A 15712-nucleotide genomic window follows, 5' to 3' on the forward strand; every position below is an offset into this window, starting at 1 on the left:
CTTGCATCATTGGGAAGTTTCACGTATGTATAAACTAGAAACGTCTGGTCATATCTATCTAGAAATTACCCACTATTTTGTTGGGTCTTTAAAAAATCAAATGGAAGATGTAACTAAGGTTTGATGAACCAAAATTGTTGGAGAACGTATGGAAAATGTTCCGTTAAATCTACATTGTTTTCTACCTAGTGCAGTTTCTTCAGGCGACTATATGGTTTGCCAACTATATTAAAATACAAGTGATTGATGTCCAGCCTATACATCATCAGCAAAATAATAGTTCATGCAATTCATTATGTATGCTCACAAATTAAAGAAAAATGAGGAAATGGAAATAATTAAGGTACTCTGCTTGTGACTGAGACCTTGCAGATTCAGTCCTGAATCAATACTAGGAAAGAATTCTCCTCTCCACCCACCCAAAAGAAAAACTTCAAATTATCCCTTGTACAATTATCTATAATACCTTAGATAAGAGCCCTATAATCTCTAAATAAGCAAATATGCCTGAATGCCACTTTTGTTTTTTCAATTAAACATCAGGAACTATATTTGTTACAAGTTCTATTTCAAACTGAGGGACCAGCTAGATTAGATTTGGAAGTCTTATTCCACAATAGTTTGTCAAAGTTCTGCAAAGGAACTTTTTCATCTTGGTCTATTAATACCTTGCCTTTGGTTTAAGATTCCTTCCTGAGCCAGAATAGGTCTGTTACTCAAATGTGGGTGTTGCTCCTGGTATGTATTGCCATTACTTACAGCCTACCCACCATTATCATCCAAATTGGTGTTTGGGGAAAATAAATTGAATCTGTTAAAAGTTCACTTCAGAGAAGGGGCCAGGCGAGCTTTCTAACTCAGCATATTTCTTCACCCTTATGTAATATCTTTTTATTGGTACAACAGTAGTTCAGCTAAAGAAACTATCTGACCATTACAAATCGATACAGGTAGAAGCGTACCATAATAAATTTACTATTTTGTACAAGTGTCTTACGATGAATAATGGAGAACGGTTAAATAGTATCAAAAATGAATATCAGAATCAATTGGATCCATTTGTGAAGAATGTTTTATTTGCATTGCATATTACTTTGTTACCAGCTTCAAACTTTAAAAACAAAATAGGGTAATTCCTTCATTAAAATTTTACGTACATATACATATATATGTATATATTAAAACACAGCAGTGCTGGATTAAATACTACCAATATTTCAACAATGACAAAACTACAATTAAATCGGACATAGTCAAGTTCTTTAATCCAATTTGTTTTGTCAGTTTCCACCTCAAAAATATTTCATAGTAGAAAATAACACAGCACTTTATAGATCTTGAACTGAATCAATAACTAATAAAACAAGTTACTTTTTAAAATAAAGGGCACAGAGTATCTAACACTGCATGAGCCAATAAGAAATATACCAAACTACTGTAAGCTATAGGAAATGGTTGTTAACATTTTGCATTTTTACCAAAACACCACAGATTGACAGTCAGGTATTCTGTACCAACAGTAATTTCTCCCTTTCATTAACCTAGCTGAAATTGGATTTCTTTCTTATATTTTTCCAATCTACTTTATCTCCTAGTCCTAAACTGGTCAAGTTTACTGATGAATGAATCTGGAGTACAAGAAGAGTGACTGATTTGGTAGGATTGGAAGAGAAAATCTTACAGTTTGGCTGGTTTAAGGATGAGAATAGAAATCGATTCAGCAGGGTTAGGAAAGATCACTAACCTACATAGTTAGGATTACAAGGTCTGTTATTACCAAAAAGCATAAGGGAGGAGTTATTTAGAATTCTGTTTTGCTGGCACTTAACGCACAGCTTTTAAACAAATGTTCCCTATTTCTCCACTGCCCCTACCTTCCCACATCAATCCCATCCAACAAAAACAAGACTAGTAGCTGCCATGCAACTTCCTTTTAGTAGGAATGAAAAGCAATACAAAATTTGACTACAATGGGATTCCAGCAAGGCATCTGAACAATAGAGAAAACTCATTATACAACGGGTTCAGAGCAACAGAAAGCTCTGGGACATGAACCTTGATCGGCCAGCTCAGAACACAAAACGTAAAATGCTAGATTGCCAAGCAGCTCCAAAAACCTCGTTTTAATAAATATTGAGCCATCTTCAGGACCATGACACTAAAAACTGAATACACAACTTTTGGGCAACAATGTGCTAATATCTGGCATACACCATCTGGTGTATGTCAAAGTATGCACATACCAAACCTGAAATGTCAAGCAACAGTCTAAGAATCAATGGCCATATATAAAGTGCTATTCAAACACTTTCTATTCTGTGTTTTGGATTTTAGTCATTTTCCAGTCTCCATTCATTAAAAATAGCTGCTCTTGGCAATCATGAACTTCCTTTGCAAACCAAAAAGGACCTACATCAACTTATTCACAAATACGCCGCAAATTTAATCTCTGCTGTTTGTGTAGCAGGTGCCCAACTGCACACTACAAAGTCAGAACAATTAGCAAAAGAAAGCTAAGGAATGGCATTTGTTCCAAGCTGCAGATTTTCATAGGCTAAATTGTGGCATTCACATGTGCATCTATTCAGTATTGGTGATTGAGAAATTCCTTTCTTGGAATTGTCAGTGGAACACTAAGGAATGAAGACATGTAAAAGAGGATTGGACAGCAGCTCCCTCTGTACAGTTAGTTCTCTCCCCCTTCTCCACCATCAGCGTCATCTGCTGCATTATCTGATGTCCATAACTGCAAAAATATAATGAACAATGTTTTAAGCCTAATTTTTTTTTTAAACCTTTGACAATGCAGTATATACAACTAGAATTCAAACTAAGCGCTTCTTGTACCAAGTGATTAATTCTGTGAATACCAAATATCCTTTACACTTGTCTGGAAACGTATTTCCAAGGCTGCAAAAGCAACGGATACACATTGCAAAGACAAACTTGACAGTAGTTCATCGCTTGTGTCCTCCAACAGACCTCGGAAATCAAGATGATTTTGATTATTACGGATATTTTGTTATGTTCTGTAATGTTCACTTATTTCAAATTGAATGACTTTCTAATGACACATTCTATCTCAACACTGACATGAAGAATACATTTTAATCACTGTTGCCTTACAGCGCCGAGGACGCAGGTTTGACCCCGGTCCCCTGTCCGTGTCTGCATGGGTCTCACCCCCATAACCAAAAAGATATGCAGGGTAAGTGAATTGGCCATGCTAAATTGCCCCTTCATTGGGAAAAAAAAATGGGTACTCTTAAATTTTTTTTTTAAAAATACATTTTAATGTTACTTGCTTTAATGTGGTGCCATTTACAAAGTAAATGACCAAGGTGCCTCAGAGGAAAAAGCAGGAGGATTAAAAGCTTGGTCAATGAGAAGGGTTTGGAGAAAGCTTTTCAACATGCGAGGAAGGAGTTTTTTTTTTTTTTTTAAACCAGCTTTGGGTCAAACCAAACAGAACACTAGGTTTGCACGCATTCCAGTTCAATGACAATGAGCTGGCAAGAGACAAATGGAGTCATAATGAAGGTGTAACGGTTTTGATGGGAGTTTTAAAAAAACACCCTCTCTCTCTGGTTTGATGTTCACTTAAAGGCAATTTTGCCACTTCCACTGTGTCAAATGCCACAGGAGTTATTTGTACTTTGTAGGACCAGGCAAAAAAAAGGTAAAACTTAAGATGACACTTAAATGCATGTTTATCGGCAGCATGGTGGTTAGCACTGCTGCCTCACGGCACCAAGGACCCAAGTTCGATACCGGTCCTGGGTCACTGACAGTATGGAGTTTGCACGCTCTCCCCATGTCTGAATGGGCCTCACATTCACAACCCAAAAGATGTGCAGGGTAGGTCGATTGGCCACACTAAATTGCCTCTTAATTGTTTATCCCCAGCTTGCATGAGCTTCCTGACCAGGAACTCGCTGGGACTAGTAACATTTTTTCAGAAGCTGTCTAATGTCCCAAATTGCTGTAAAAGTTCAATCAGTTTGGTAACAGCCCATTTGAGAACTTTCATTCCTTAGAATGGTTTGAAAAAATAAATTTATCAATATTTTTAACAATATTACTCTTAGTTGTATAATCATATTGAAAACAGGCGCATGTCTTGCTGGTCTTTTAAAGACATACTGGATTTTATATGCCTTATTCTTTGAAAGATTGCTACACTGTTGTATGATTTCACTCACCGTCAGGTTATCTCTGAGTAGTTGCATAATGAGTGTACTATCTTTGTAAGAGTCTTCATTCAGTGAATCCAGCTCTGCGATAGCTTCATCGAATGCCTGAGGACAGTAGAGAACAAAACATATTTTTAAACACGACAAATCAATTCTAGAAATTCAAAATTACCCTGCAAAGATTTAATGAAAAACCGTACAATTTAACAAATGGAAAAATAAGCCATTTTGGAATGAATTGGCATGCTTTGGGATGCACACTAAACTAAATTAATATCACAATGTAAAACACTGGAATTCTCTATTTAATTAATTTGTGATGAAAGTTACTGACTTTAAATTATATGGAAGAAATCATAATCAATTGCACAGGAAGGAGAAGGGTTGAGCTCCTGCAGTCGAGGGTTAGGGTGCAAGAGATCAGGTGAAAGAAGAGAATCTCAAAAGATAGCAATCATTGGATTACTCTCAGTGTCACACACAAGTGACTACAGAAATAGTAGGATAAAGCATGTTAGGATACAGCTGGAGAAAGGCTCATGATTCCTGGAGCATTGGGAACAGTTGAATATGGAATAGGTTGTACTTTAGGAGAGCTGGGGCCAGTGTCCTGGTGGGAAGATTTGGCAGGAGAGTGGCACCCGATTGAAGCATTATTGAACAGAAAATGGTGCACTGCAGAACTAAATATTCCGGGCTATAGGTGTGGTAGTATGCATTAGGGGTCATGTGGGACTGTGAAGCCGTGATGTCATTGGCTGACAGATCCCGGGTCCTGGTTGGCTGTTGATCTCTAGCTCCGCCCTGAAGGCAGAGTATAAGAACCAGGAGTTCTCCCCCGCAGGCCAGTCTGTTGCTGAACTGCGGGGAACAAGTCACGCTTAATAAAGCCTCATCGACTTCATCTCTATTCGTCTCTCGTGAGTCTTTGTGCGCTACAATAGGGTATTCAGAAAAACTGGGATGAAGCCAGGATCAGTGAGAGGAGATGGAGGGACTGGGGAATTGTGCATATAAGCCATGTTGGCAGGGTATGGTTGTTGGCTGGTTGGGGGGTTATGTACTGAATTAGGTTTACATTTGTTTTTGTACTTCCTGTTATAAAATCATAAATGCTTAATAAAGTGTTTTGTTTTTTTAAAAAAGACACGGATGAGAAAAAAAGGAGGCGGGCATGTGATACAAGTAAATGGTATTTGGTTCTTTGCCGTTCTTTTACAAGAGCCCATGTATAATTTGTACTACCATAAATCACCAGAACTTATTTTACCTCAAGGGATATAACTGAAGAACAAACAGAAAATTTTCGAATCATCTCCCACCAAATTGACAAACCTTACTTTTGTATCAGTTTTAGCAAATTTGAATTTATCTTAACCCATAAGTACAACCCAATAAAATTTCAAAATATCAAATATTAGTTGGTTCAGTTGTCAGCACTCACATTAAAATCAGAAAATCATATGCTGAAACCCCACTCTAGATTTAAGCTGGAATCTAGGCCAACATCAGCACAAAAATAAGGGAAGTGCTACATTGGTTGACCTTTAACCAAATGACATCTGTTCTGTTCAGGTCAATAGAAAACATTTCAAAGCACTAGACCTTGAGGAACAATGGCCTGCTTACATACAGAGAGGATCCTTTGGGAAGAGGACATATGTTACCATTATGCACACAAGGAAGCTAATGGGAAACCATCTCATGTATTATGTCTTAGTCCTATTGCTCATTGAAATTGAAAATGGGAGGCTCCTAGCGCAACTGAAGAGGAAAGTACAAGACCTCGAGGTGTGGAGAAGTGAACAGAGGACCTGTCCTTAGGCAGATCACTACTACAACACTAAGAAGAGCAGTGCAATCTTATGCTCAATCCAAAATTGCTCCTACAATCTAGGATGCACTGTAGAAATTCCAACAGCCTCTGTGACAGTGACTCCAAAACCCATAACCTCAAATAAGGGCGCCAGGCACACATAGGAACACCAACACTCAGGTTTCCTTCCAAGTCATACATCATCCTGACTTGGAGGTATAGTTTGTCATCAAGGAGTCAAAATCCTGGAATTCCATCCTACCATCACCACGCTGATTGCAGGAGTTCAAGGTAGCATCTCATCGCTCCCTTCTCAAAGGCAATTAAGGGATGGGCAATTAATGCTGGACTTGCCTGCGATGCCCACATTCTCTGGGGGGAGGGGGGTTTATCAATCGCACAAATAATGTATCCAGCAATTTATCTAATTTCATCCGAGGACCATGCCAAATCCAGTCAGCAGTTGGGTAATAATGACTACAGTTCAATAGCATTTCACTGAATATGAAGCATTTGTAGGACGAGCTTCTTATATTTTTACACTCTGTAGTTATCTTTTCCATAGTTAACAGGTGAAAAACCATACAATTTGACCAATTTTTACAAAATGTTAATAATATTTGATCTCCTCTTAGCCAACTATTTATCCACTTTTTAAAAAATTACATAGCATTGACTATATATATATATTTTTTAAATTTAGAGTACCCAATTCTTTTTTTCCCCAATGAAGGGACAAGTTTGCGTGGCCAATCCATCAACCTACTCATCTTGGGCTGTGGGGGTGAAACCCACGCAGACACAGGGAGAATGTGCAAACTCCACAGACAAAGACCAGGGGCTGGGATCGAACCTGGGTCCTCAGCGCTGTAGGCAGCAGTGCTAACCACTGTGCCACCCAGCATTCAGTATATTAATCAAAGGATACTCTTAATCTAATGGGAAACAAACTATGATTTAGTGGCCATTACTGAAACATGGTTAAAGGATGGTCACGACTGGGAGTTAAATATCCAAGGGTATCAAACTTTTTGGAAGGACAGAATGGATGGTAAGGGAGGTGGTATAGCTCTGTTATTTAAGGATAACATCCGGGCAACAGCAAGGGATGACATCGGTGCTATGGAGGATAAGGTTGAATCCATTTGGGTGGAAATCAGGAATAGTAAGGCGAAAAAAAATCACTGATAGGAGTAGTCTATAGGCCACCAAATAGTAATATTATGGTGGGGCAGGCAATAAACAAAGAAATAACGGATTCATGTAGAAATGGTACAGCAGTTATCATGGGGGATTTTAATCTACATGTCGATTGGTTTAACCAGGTCGGTCAAGGCAGCCTTGAGGAGGAGTTTATAGAATGTATCCGCGATAGTTTCCTAGAACAGTATGTAATGGAACCTACGAGGGAACAAGCGGTCCTAGATCTGGTCCTGTGTAATGAGACAGGATTGATTCAGGATCTCATAGTTAGGGATCCTCTCGGAAGGAGCGATCACAATATGGTGGAATTTAAAATACAGATGGAGGGTGAGAAGGTAAAATCAAGCACTAGTGTTTTGTGCTTAAACAAAGGAGATTACAATGGGATGAGAGAAGAACTAGCTAAGGTAGACTGGGAGCAAAGACTTTATGGTGAAACAGTTGAGGAACAGTGGAGAACCTTCCAAGTGATTTTTCACAGTGCTCAGCAAAGGTTTATACCAACAAAAAGGAAGGACGGTAAAAAGAGGGAAAATCGACCATGGATATCTAAGGAAATAAGGGAGTATCAAATTGAAGGAAAAAACATACAAAGTAGCATAGATCAGTGGGAGATAGAGGACTGGGAAATCTTTAGGGGGCAACAGAAAGCTACTAAAAAAAGCTATAAAGAAGAGCAAGATAGATTATGAGAGTAAACTTGCTCAGAATATAAAAACAGATAGTAAAAGTTTCTACAAATATATAAAACAAAAAAAGAGTGGCTAAGGTAAATATTGGTCCTTTAGAGGATGAGAAGGGAGATTTAATAATGGGGGATGAGGAAATGGCTGAGGAACTGAACAGGTTTTTTGGGTCGGTCTTCACAGTGGAAGACACAAATAACATGCCAGTGACTGATGGAAATGAGGCTATGACAGGTGAGGACCTTGAGAGGATTGTTATCACCAAGGAGGTAGTGATGGGCAAGCTAATGGGGCTAAAGGTAGACAAGTCTCCTGGACCTGATGGAATGCATCCCAGAGTGCTAAAAGAGATGGCTAGGGAAATTGCAAATGCACTAGTGATAATTTACCAAAATTCACTAGACTCTGGGGTGGTCCCGGCAGATTGGAAATTAGCAAACGTGACACCACTGTTTAAAAAAGGAGGTAGGCAGAAAGCGGGTAATTATAGGCCAGTGAGTTTAACTTCGATAGTAGGGAAGATGCTGGAATCTATCATCAAGGAAGAAATAGCGATGCATCTGGATGGAAATTGTCCCATTGGGCAGACGCAGCATGGGTTCATAAAGGGCAGGTCATGCCTCACTAATTTAGTGGAATTTTTTGAGGACATTAACAGTGCGGTAGGTAACGGGGAGCCAATGGATGTGGTATCTCTGGATTTCCAGAAAGCCTTTGACAAGGTGCCACACAAAAGGTTGCTGCATAAGATAAAGATGCATGGCATTAAGGGGAAAGTAGTAGCATGGATAGAGGATTGGTTAATTAATAGAAAGCAAAGAGTGGGGATTAATGGGTGTTTCTCTGGTTGGCAATCAGTAACTAGTGGTGTCCCTCAGGGATCAGTGTTGGGCCCACAACTGTTCACAATTTATATAGACGATTTGAAGTTGGGGACCAAGGGCAATGTGTCCAAGTTTGCAGGCAACACTAAGATAAGTGGTAAAGCAAAAAGTGCAGAGGATACTGGAAGTCTGCAGAGGGATTTGGATAGGCTAAATGAATGGGATAGGGTCTGGCAGATGGAATACAATGTTGACAAATGTGAGGTTATCCATTTTGGTAGGAATAACAGCAAAAGGGATTATTATTTAAATGATAAAATATTAAAACATGCTGCTGTGCAGAGACCTGGGTGTGCTAGTGCATGAGTCGCAAAAAGTTGGTTTACAGGTGATTAAGGCGGCAAATGGAATTTTGTCCTTCGTTGCTAGAGGGATGGAGTTTAAGACTAGGGAGGTTATGCTGCAATTGTATACGGTGTTAGTGAGGCCACACCTGGAGTACTGTGTTCAGTTTTGGTCTCCTTACTTGAGAAAGGACGTGCTGGCACTGGAGGGTGTGCAGAGGAGATTCACTAGGTTAATCCCAGAGCTGAAGGGGTTGGATTACAAGGAGAGGTTGAGTAGACTGGGACTGTACTCGTTGGAATTTAGAAGGATGAGGGGGGATCTTATAGAAACATATAAGATTATGAAGGGAATAGATAGGATAGATGCGGGCAGGTTGTTTCCACTGGCGGGTGAAAGCAGAAATAGGGGGCATAGCCTCAAAATAAAGGGAAGTAGATTTAGGACTGAGTTTAGGAGGAACGTCTTCACCCAAAGAGTTGTGAATCTATGGAATTCCGTGCCCAGTGAAGCAGTAGAGGCTCCTTCACTAAATGTTTTAAAGATAAAGATAGATAGTTTTTTGAAGAATAAAGGGATTAAGGGTTATGGTGTTCGGGCCGGAAAGTGGAGCTGAGTCCACAAAAGATTAGCCATGATCTCATTGAATGGTGGAGCAGGCTCGAGGGGCCAGATGGCCTACTCCTGCTCCTAGTTCTTATGTTCTTATGTAAAAGCTTCTGCATTGCTTGAAGTTATGCCACTTTGTAATTTATTTATTTTTTTAAAACTATTTTGTCATATGGTCAACTTACCCCTTTCTTCCATATAGGACCTAAATCAACCATAATAGAATTGGACAAATAGCAAAGTAAGCAAAACACTTCAAATGAATTAACATCTAAATTTTTGTTAAGAACATCTCTGCTCAAGTATGTTTTCAATATTTTCTACCCGTGTTCTCTCTCTCTCTCTCTCTATATATCAAACCGGATAACACAGCCAATTTTTCTAATCACGAAAAAGGCATCTCTTGATTCTTATTCAGGTTTGATACCAAAGGATTGGCCAAATATAGGTGCTGAAATTTAGACATTCCAATTTTAAGCCCAATAAACAACAATTCTAGGGTTTAAGATTAAAAATCAATAAGCAGAAGACATTGTATGCTTAGAAATTTAGTTGTTTTGCCAATTATTTCTATACAATCTACTGATCATAAATTATGAAGGAAGAAGGGGGGGGGAAATAAAACAAGTAACATTTTTCTGAAGTGAGGCAAGGAAACATTCCATATTTTTGATGCATAATCTAAGATGTAACATGATCAATTAACTAGAGATCTACAATTTTAATTGGTCAAATAGCAAGAAATTAATTGAACTAATCCCCTGAAGATTCAGCATAAAACCCAAATGACCAGATAAATTCCATGGATTTAACAGATGGTGTAGAGGTGGGAGGTAACTAGCTCATCAATTTGCAACTGTAGTCTAGAATACAATCTCAACACCCTTACAATGTTATCTCTGTGCAAATTCCAGGAAACATTAAACCGGTTCAAGTAAATAGTAAATCAAAAGAATTTACCATAGTTGTAATGTTGCTAAAATAATAGATACTGCCAAGTGGATATTAATAAGTTATTATAAAAGAAAAGATGTTTTTTAGTACACATCAACTCGGAAAGGATCCTAACACCAAAGTTTAATTGGGTTACATCAAGTCTACAGAACAGAAACTGGTATAGATGGTCAATGGCAGTATTTATGCTGCATTAGGACCTCCTTCATCTAACCCCGTCAGTTTACTCTTCAATTCTTTTCTCCCTCGTATGAGTGTCTGGTTTCTTCCTAAATACATCTGTGCTATTTGCCTCAACTGCTCGTTATGAAAACATACTCCACATTCTTATCACTCTTGGGGTAAAGAGGTTTTTCTTGAATTATTTATTCGATTTATCTTTATTTATGACAGTTTTTTGAAGCTTCTACAAGTGGACACTTTGCCTTTATATACCATCCTATGGAATCCTATCATCTCTTGGCCTTTTCATTTCTAGAGAATAAAATCTCAGCACATTCAGTCTTGCCTCATTACTTCCAATTCTAGAGTCTAAATTGTTAATGTTAAATAGTGAACAATGGTTCAATTTCAGATAAATAGATGGAGGCATTGCAGGGATATGGCAAAGCAGGGTTTATTATGGAATTTAAAGACACAAGGGTTCTAAATGTAAGGCTTTGGGAGGTGGGGAGCCAACACAAATTAACAAGAATAAGCAATGAGCAAATGCGACTTAGGGCAGGACAGGATTCAAGTAGCACAGTTTGACACGATGGAGCTTATGGAAGGTGGAAGATGGTGAACCAGCAAACAACTAATAAAATCTGGAGGCAATAAAGACGATGTTATGAGCACTTCAATAACAGGGTTAAAGATGGGCAATTTTGCAGAAGTGCAAATACATTAAAAATTATCTGGCTGAAACTAAGCAGAGGGTCAAACATGTCTGTCATTTCTCATTAGACATTCTTCGATAAATCATACTTGAGCCTTGCTGAAAAAGAGACATGCACTCAAAGGACAGAATCACAAGAAATTTCAAACGGAACAATAATTTATACTGTATGAGAAAATAAAATCAGCAACCTTTTCTCATGCAGTGTAAATTGTTGTTTCTTTTGAAATTTGGTGTTTTTGCAATACTCTAGCTCTTTATATCAAGTGACCATTTAAATCATTTTTGAAATATTCCAGTTATTTATCATGCCATTTTAAGGTGAACGAAAAGTAAGACCTACAAAGTATTCTCCAAAATTAATACAATTTTCGTGTGACAATTTTATCAAACATTTATCCATCCGAACTAAAAGAGATAGTAGGTCCAACACAAATGGTAACAAGGAAGAATATTTAAGAAAGTTGGTCCCTGTCTTTATTACTTACCGTTTTGGCCAGTGCACAGGCTTGCTCCGGAGAGTTGAGAATTTCATAGTAGAATACTGAGAAGTTCAGTGCAAGACCTAATCGGATAGGTTGTGTTGGTTGCATGTCCGTCTTACTGATATCAAATGCTTCTTGATATGATGTCTGGGAGTTCTCAACAGTTTCTGTAGCAGGACAGAATAAAAGGCTGAAAATATTCTCTCTGAGCAGTGTCCTCACTTGGGATTTTTTTTTAAATCCACAAAACGAGTATTCCCTTGTCTGTCATTTAAGTTCCTTTCCTCCTCTCACTCACACACCAATTGCTTCCATCCCATTGCAGCCTCATCCTCAACCCCTTTCTCAGAATCTATCAAAGTTGTCTTTATCCATTAGATATATAATCAAAAGACAAATTCATTGGATGGTGCAACCTCATGCACAGCCATCCCTGCTAACAGGAGGTCAAAACACCAGAAAGATTTATGAACTACATTCTTTGATTTTATATCTTCTTCCACTGACACCAAGATGAAATTAGTAACTCAGCATTTAAAGAACCCATAGAAACAATCTTTTTGACCACTCTACATCACAGTATGTTAGCGATTTAACATGCAGGACCACAAAAACCTTCTACATATTGTTTACAGAAAATATACCAAAAATAAGAACTTACGTTTTTTGTTTTCTGCCATAGCTACTTCTGCAAGGTATCGGTAATAATCTCCTTTCATCTTAAGATAGAAGACTCTGCTCTCTGAATTTGTAGAATTTGGTATTAGATATTTATCCAGCAAACCCTGCAAGAAATAAAGTAATTTGAGTTATAAGACTCTAAAGTATCTAAAACGTCAATGATGAAAACCTACATATAGCAGCAATCAAAGTTATAGTTAGACCATTAGTTACAAATTTAAGAAACTTTTCCAAAAATATATTACAATTAAATATTTGGTGTGGAACTTATATTTTTTAATTCATTCTTAGGGGTGTGGGCATGAAATGAATGAATGAAAATCGCTTATTGTCACAAGTAGGCTTCAAATTAAGTTACTGTGAAAAGCCCCTAGTCGCCACACGCCAGCGCCTGTTCGGGGAGGCTGGTACGGGAATTGAACCGTGCTGCTGGCCTGCCTTTGTCTGCTTTCAAAGCCAGCGATTTAGCCCTGTGTTAAACTAGCCCCTCAGCATCGCTGGCAAGGCCACCATTTGCTGCCAATCACAAACAATTTTATTACAGATGTACAATATTTGAGTTGATGTAAATTATGATGGCTAATTTTAAGAATATCAGGTGTTGCAGACCAAAGCACACAAGAGTACAAAAAAGTAAAACAAATTTTAACTAGCGTTTCCATGCATGTAATCTACTGAACACTTAATGATTATTAACAATTTATCATTCAATTATTAAGTAGCAAAATACAGCAGTAAATGTGAATGGTCAGTATACTGAAACGGTAATCCTGCACATACGTAGAAAATACTCCCTTCGTATGCTAGCACTACTGTTAATAAATAAAAGAATATCAAGCATAAGGCATTTAAAAGCACAATGTCTTCCTATCATGCAATTGTAACTTTCCCCTCCAACACCTTTGTTTAGCTTTCCAGTGATGGGGAAATGACAAACAAAAATCAACTACACATTGTTCCCTCCTTTTAAGATTTATGATTTTCTATAGCACATCCAGGCATTTATCTAAAAATGTATAGCCTCAAACTGAAACATCTGTGGTTATGCTAAAGGGAAAGGATTTTGATAAAATTCTCAATGCAAGCATATATTTCTAATAAGAAACAAGACTTCCCCACTTTTATACTCAATCTTCCTTTACACTAAGACCAACATTCCATTGGCCTTCCTAATTACTTGTGGTACTTTCATGTTAACTTTGTGAGATTCATATACAAGGACACACAGATCCCTCGTTTCGCAGTATTCTATACTTCCTCTCCATTTAAATAATAGTGTGCTTTTCTATTCTTCCTGCCAAAGTATACCACCTCACGTTTTCCCATATTATTCTCTGTGAAATGAATGAAAATTGCTTATTGTCACGAGTAGGCTTCAATGAAGTTACTGTGAAAAGCCCCTAGTCGCCACATTCCGGCACCTGTTCGGGAAGGCTGGTACAGGAATTGAACCGTGCTGCTGGCCTGCCTTGGTCTGCTTTAAAAGCCAGCGATTAGCCCAGTGAGCTAAACCAGCCCCTCCAGTGAGCTAAACCAGCCCTCCGCAGGGCAGCACGGTGGCGCAGTGGGTTAACCCTGCTGCCTTATGGCACCGAGGTCCCAGGTTTGATCCCGGCTCTGGTTCACTGTCCATGTGGAGTTTTCCCATTCTCCCCGTGTTTGCGTGGGTCTCGCCCCCACAACCCAAAGATGTGCAGGTTAGGAGGATTGAACACACTAAATTGCCCCTTAATTGGAAAAAAATTAATTGGGTACTCTAAATTTTAAAAAAAATCTCTATCCGCCTAATTTTTGCCCACTCCTTTAACCTATCTATATCCCACTATTCTTCCTCCACTTGCTTCTCTACCTATTGTCAGTGTAATAACCCCCACAAGGCCCGTGGGGATACCCTGATTGACCTCCCTGTGGGAATATGAGCTTCTCCGCTAGTGGACAGAAGCCCACCCAGCTGGGCTCACAAGAATCTAGTATAAAAAGGCCGGCCCAGACATGTTGATTGTCTCAACAGGACTGTGCTATGTAAATAGTTCGCTGCCTTGGGGAGATTTAAGATGACCTTGATTAAAACTTATGTTCATCTAACCACTGACGTCCTGGGTCACAATCCGTCCCTTCATCCAAGTCATTAATATAGATCTTAAATAGTTGAGGCTCCAGCACTATGCCTGCCTGCCCCGCCCCCCCAATGTTAGAGACAGCTTCCTGCCCTTCACGGAGCCGGTCTGATCCTCCCCACAACCTCTGGGAGACACGGCTCTAACCTTAATGCTAAAGTCTTAGCTAGAAGTTTTGCATCCACATTAAGCAGTGAAATCAGCTGGTACAACCCACACTCAGTGGGGTCCTTATCCTTCTTTAGGAGGAGGGTAATAGAAGCCTGACTCAACGTCTCCGGAAGGGAATCTCGTGCCAATGAATCATTAAACATCCCCAACACCAACGGGGCTAACTGATCCAAACTTCTTATAAAATTCTATCGGGAACCCATATGGCCCAACGCCTTCCCAGCCTGCATCTTGACCTCCAACGCGAACGGTGCCTCCATTTCCTCCCTCAACTCCTCCTCCACCCGAGGACACTCCAACCCTTCCAAAAATCTCAACATCCCCTGCTCATCCTCCGGCAGCTATGATCTATAAAGCCCCTCACAGAAGGACCGGAACACCCACCTGCACAATCGCTGTAGCAGCTTCTTGCCGCCTTAACTGATGGGCAAAAAGGCAACTGGCTTTCTCCCCAGACTCGTACACTGCCCCCTTTACCCGCTGGAGCTGACGCACCACCTGGCCCATGTCAACAGGTCAAACTACATTTGCAGCTTCTTCCGGTGTGCCCAAAGCTCTGGCCTGGAATCATTCACAAACAACCTATCCACAACCAAAATCTCATCCACCAGCTCCTGGCACTCCTGCCGTAACTCCCTATCCATACGAGCCTTGTACAAGATGACCTCCCCCCTGATCGCCACCTTTAACGTCTCCCACAACGTGGAGGGCGACACTGTCCCATCCTCATTCCATGTCACAGTCCCTTATG

The 15712-nt window shown here is 39.4% G+C and overlaps 1 protein-coding gene across 1 annotated transcript in view; it reads right to left on the minus strand.

The window, feature by feature from the left end:
• Window positions 1–1054: 1054 nt before the first annotated feature.
• Window positions 1055–15712, minus strand: part of LOC140413920 (14-3-3 protein beta/alpha-1-like) — a 64058-nt gene continuing 49400 nt past the window's right edge. Inside the window, exons 2-5 of the mRNA XM_072500941.1 lie at window positions 12654–12777; window positions 11996–12159; window positions 4203–4298; window positions 1055–2746 (exon numbers count right to left, since the gene is read on the minus strand). Coding sequence (XP_072357042.1) covers window positions 2687–2746; window positions 4203–4298; window positions 11996–12159; window positions 12654–12777 — 444 coding nt within the window. The 3' untranslated portion in view covers window positions 1055–2686. The remainder of the gene's footprint in view (window positions 2747–4202; window positions 4299–11995; window positions 12160–12653; window positions 12778–15712) is intronic.

This window comes from Scyliorhinus torazame, chromosome 1 (genome assembly GCF_047496885.1).
Source record: "Scyliorhinus torazame isolate Kashiwa2021f chromosome 1, sScyTor2.1, whole genome shotgun sequence".
Classification (NCBI taxonomy): domain Eukaryota; kingdom Metazoa; phylum Chordata; class Chondrichthyes; order Carcharhiniformes; family Scyliorhinidae; genus Scyliorhinus; species Scyliorhinus torazame.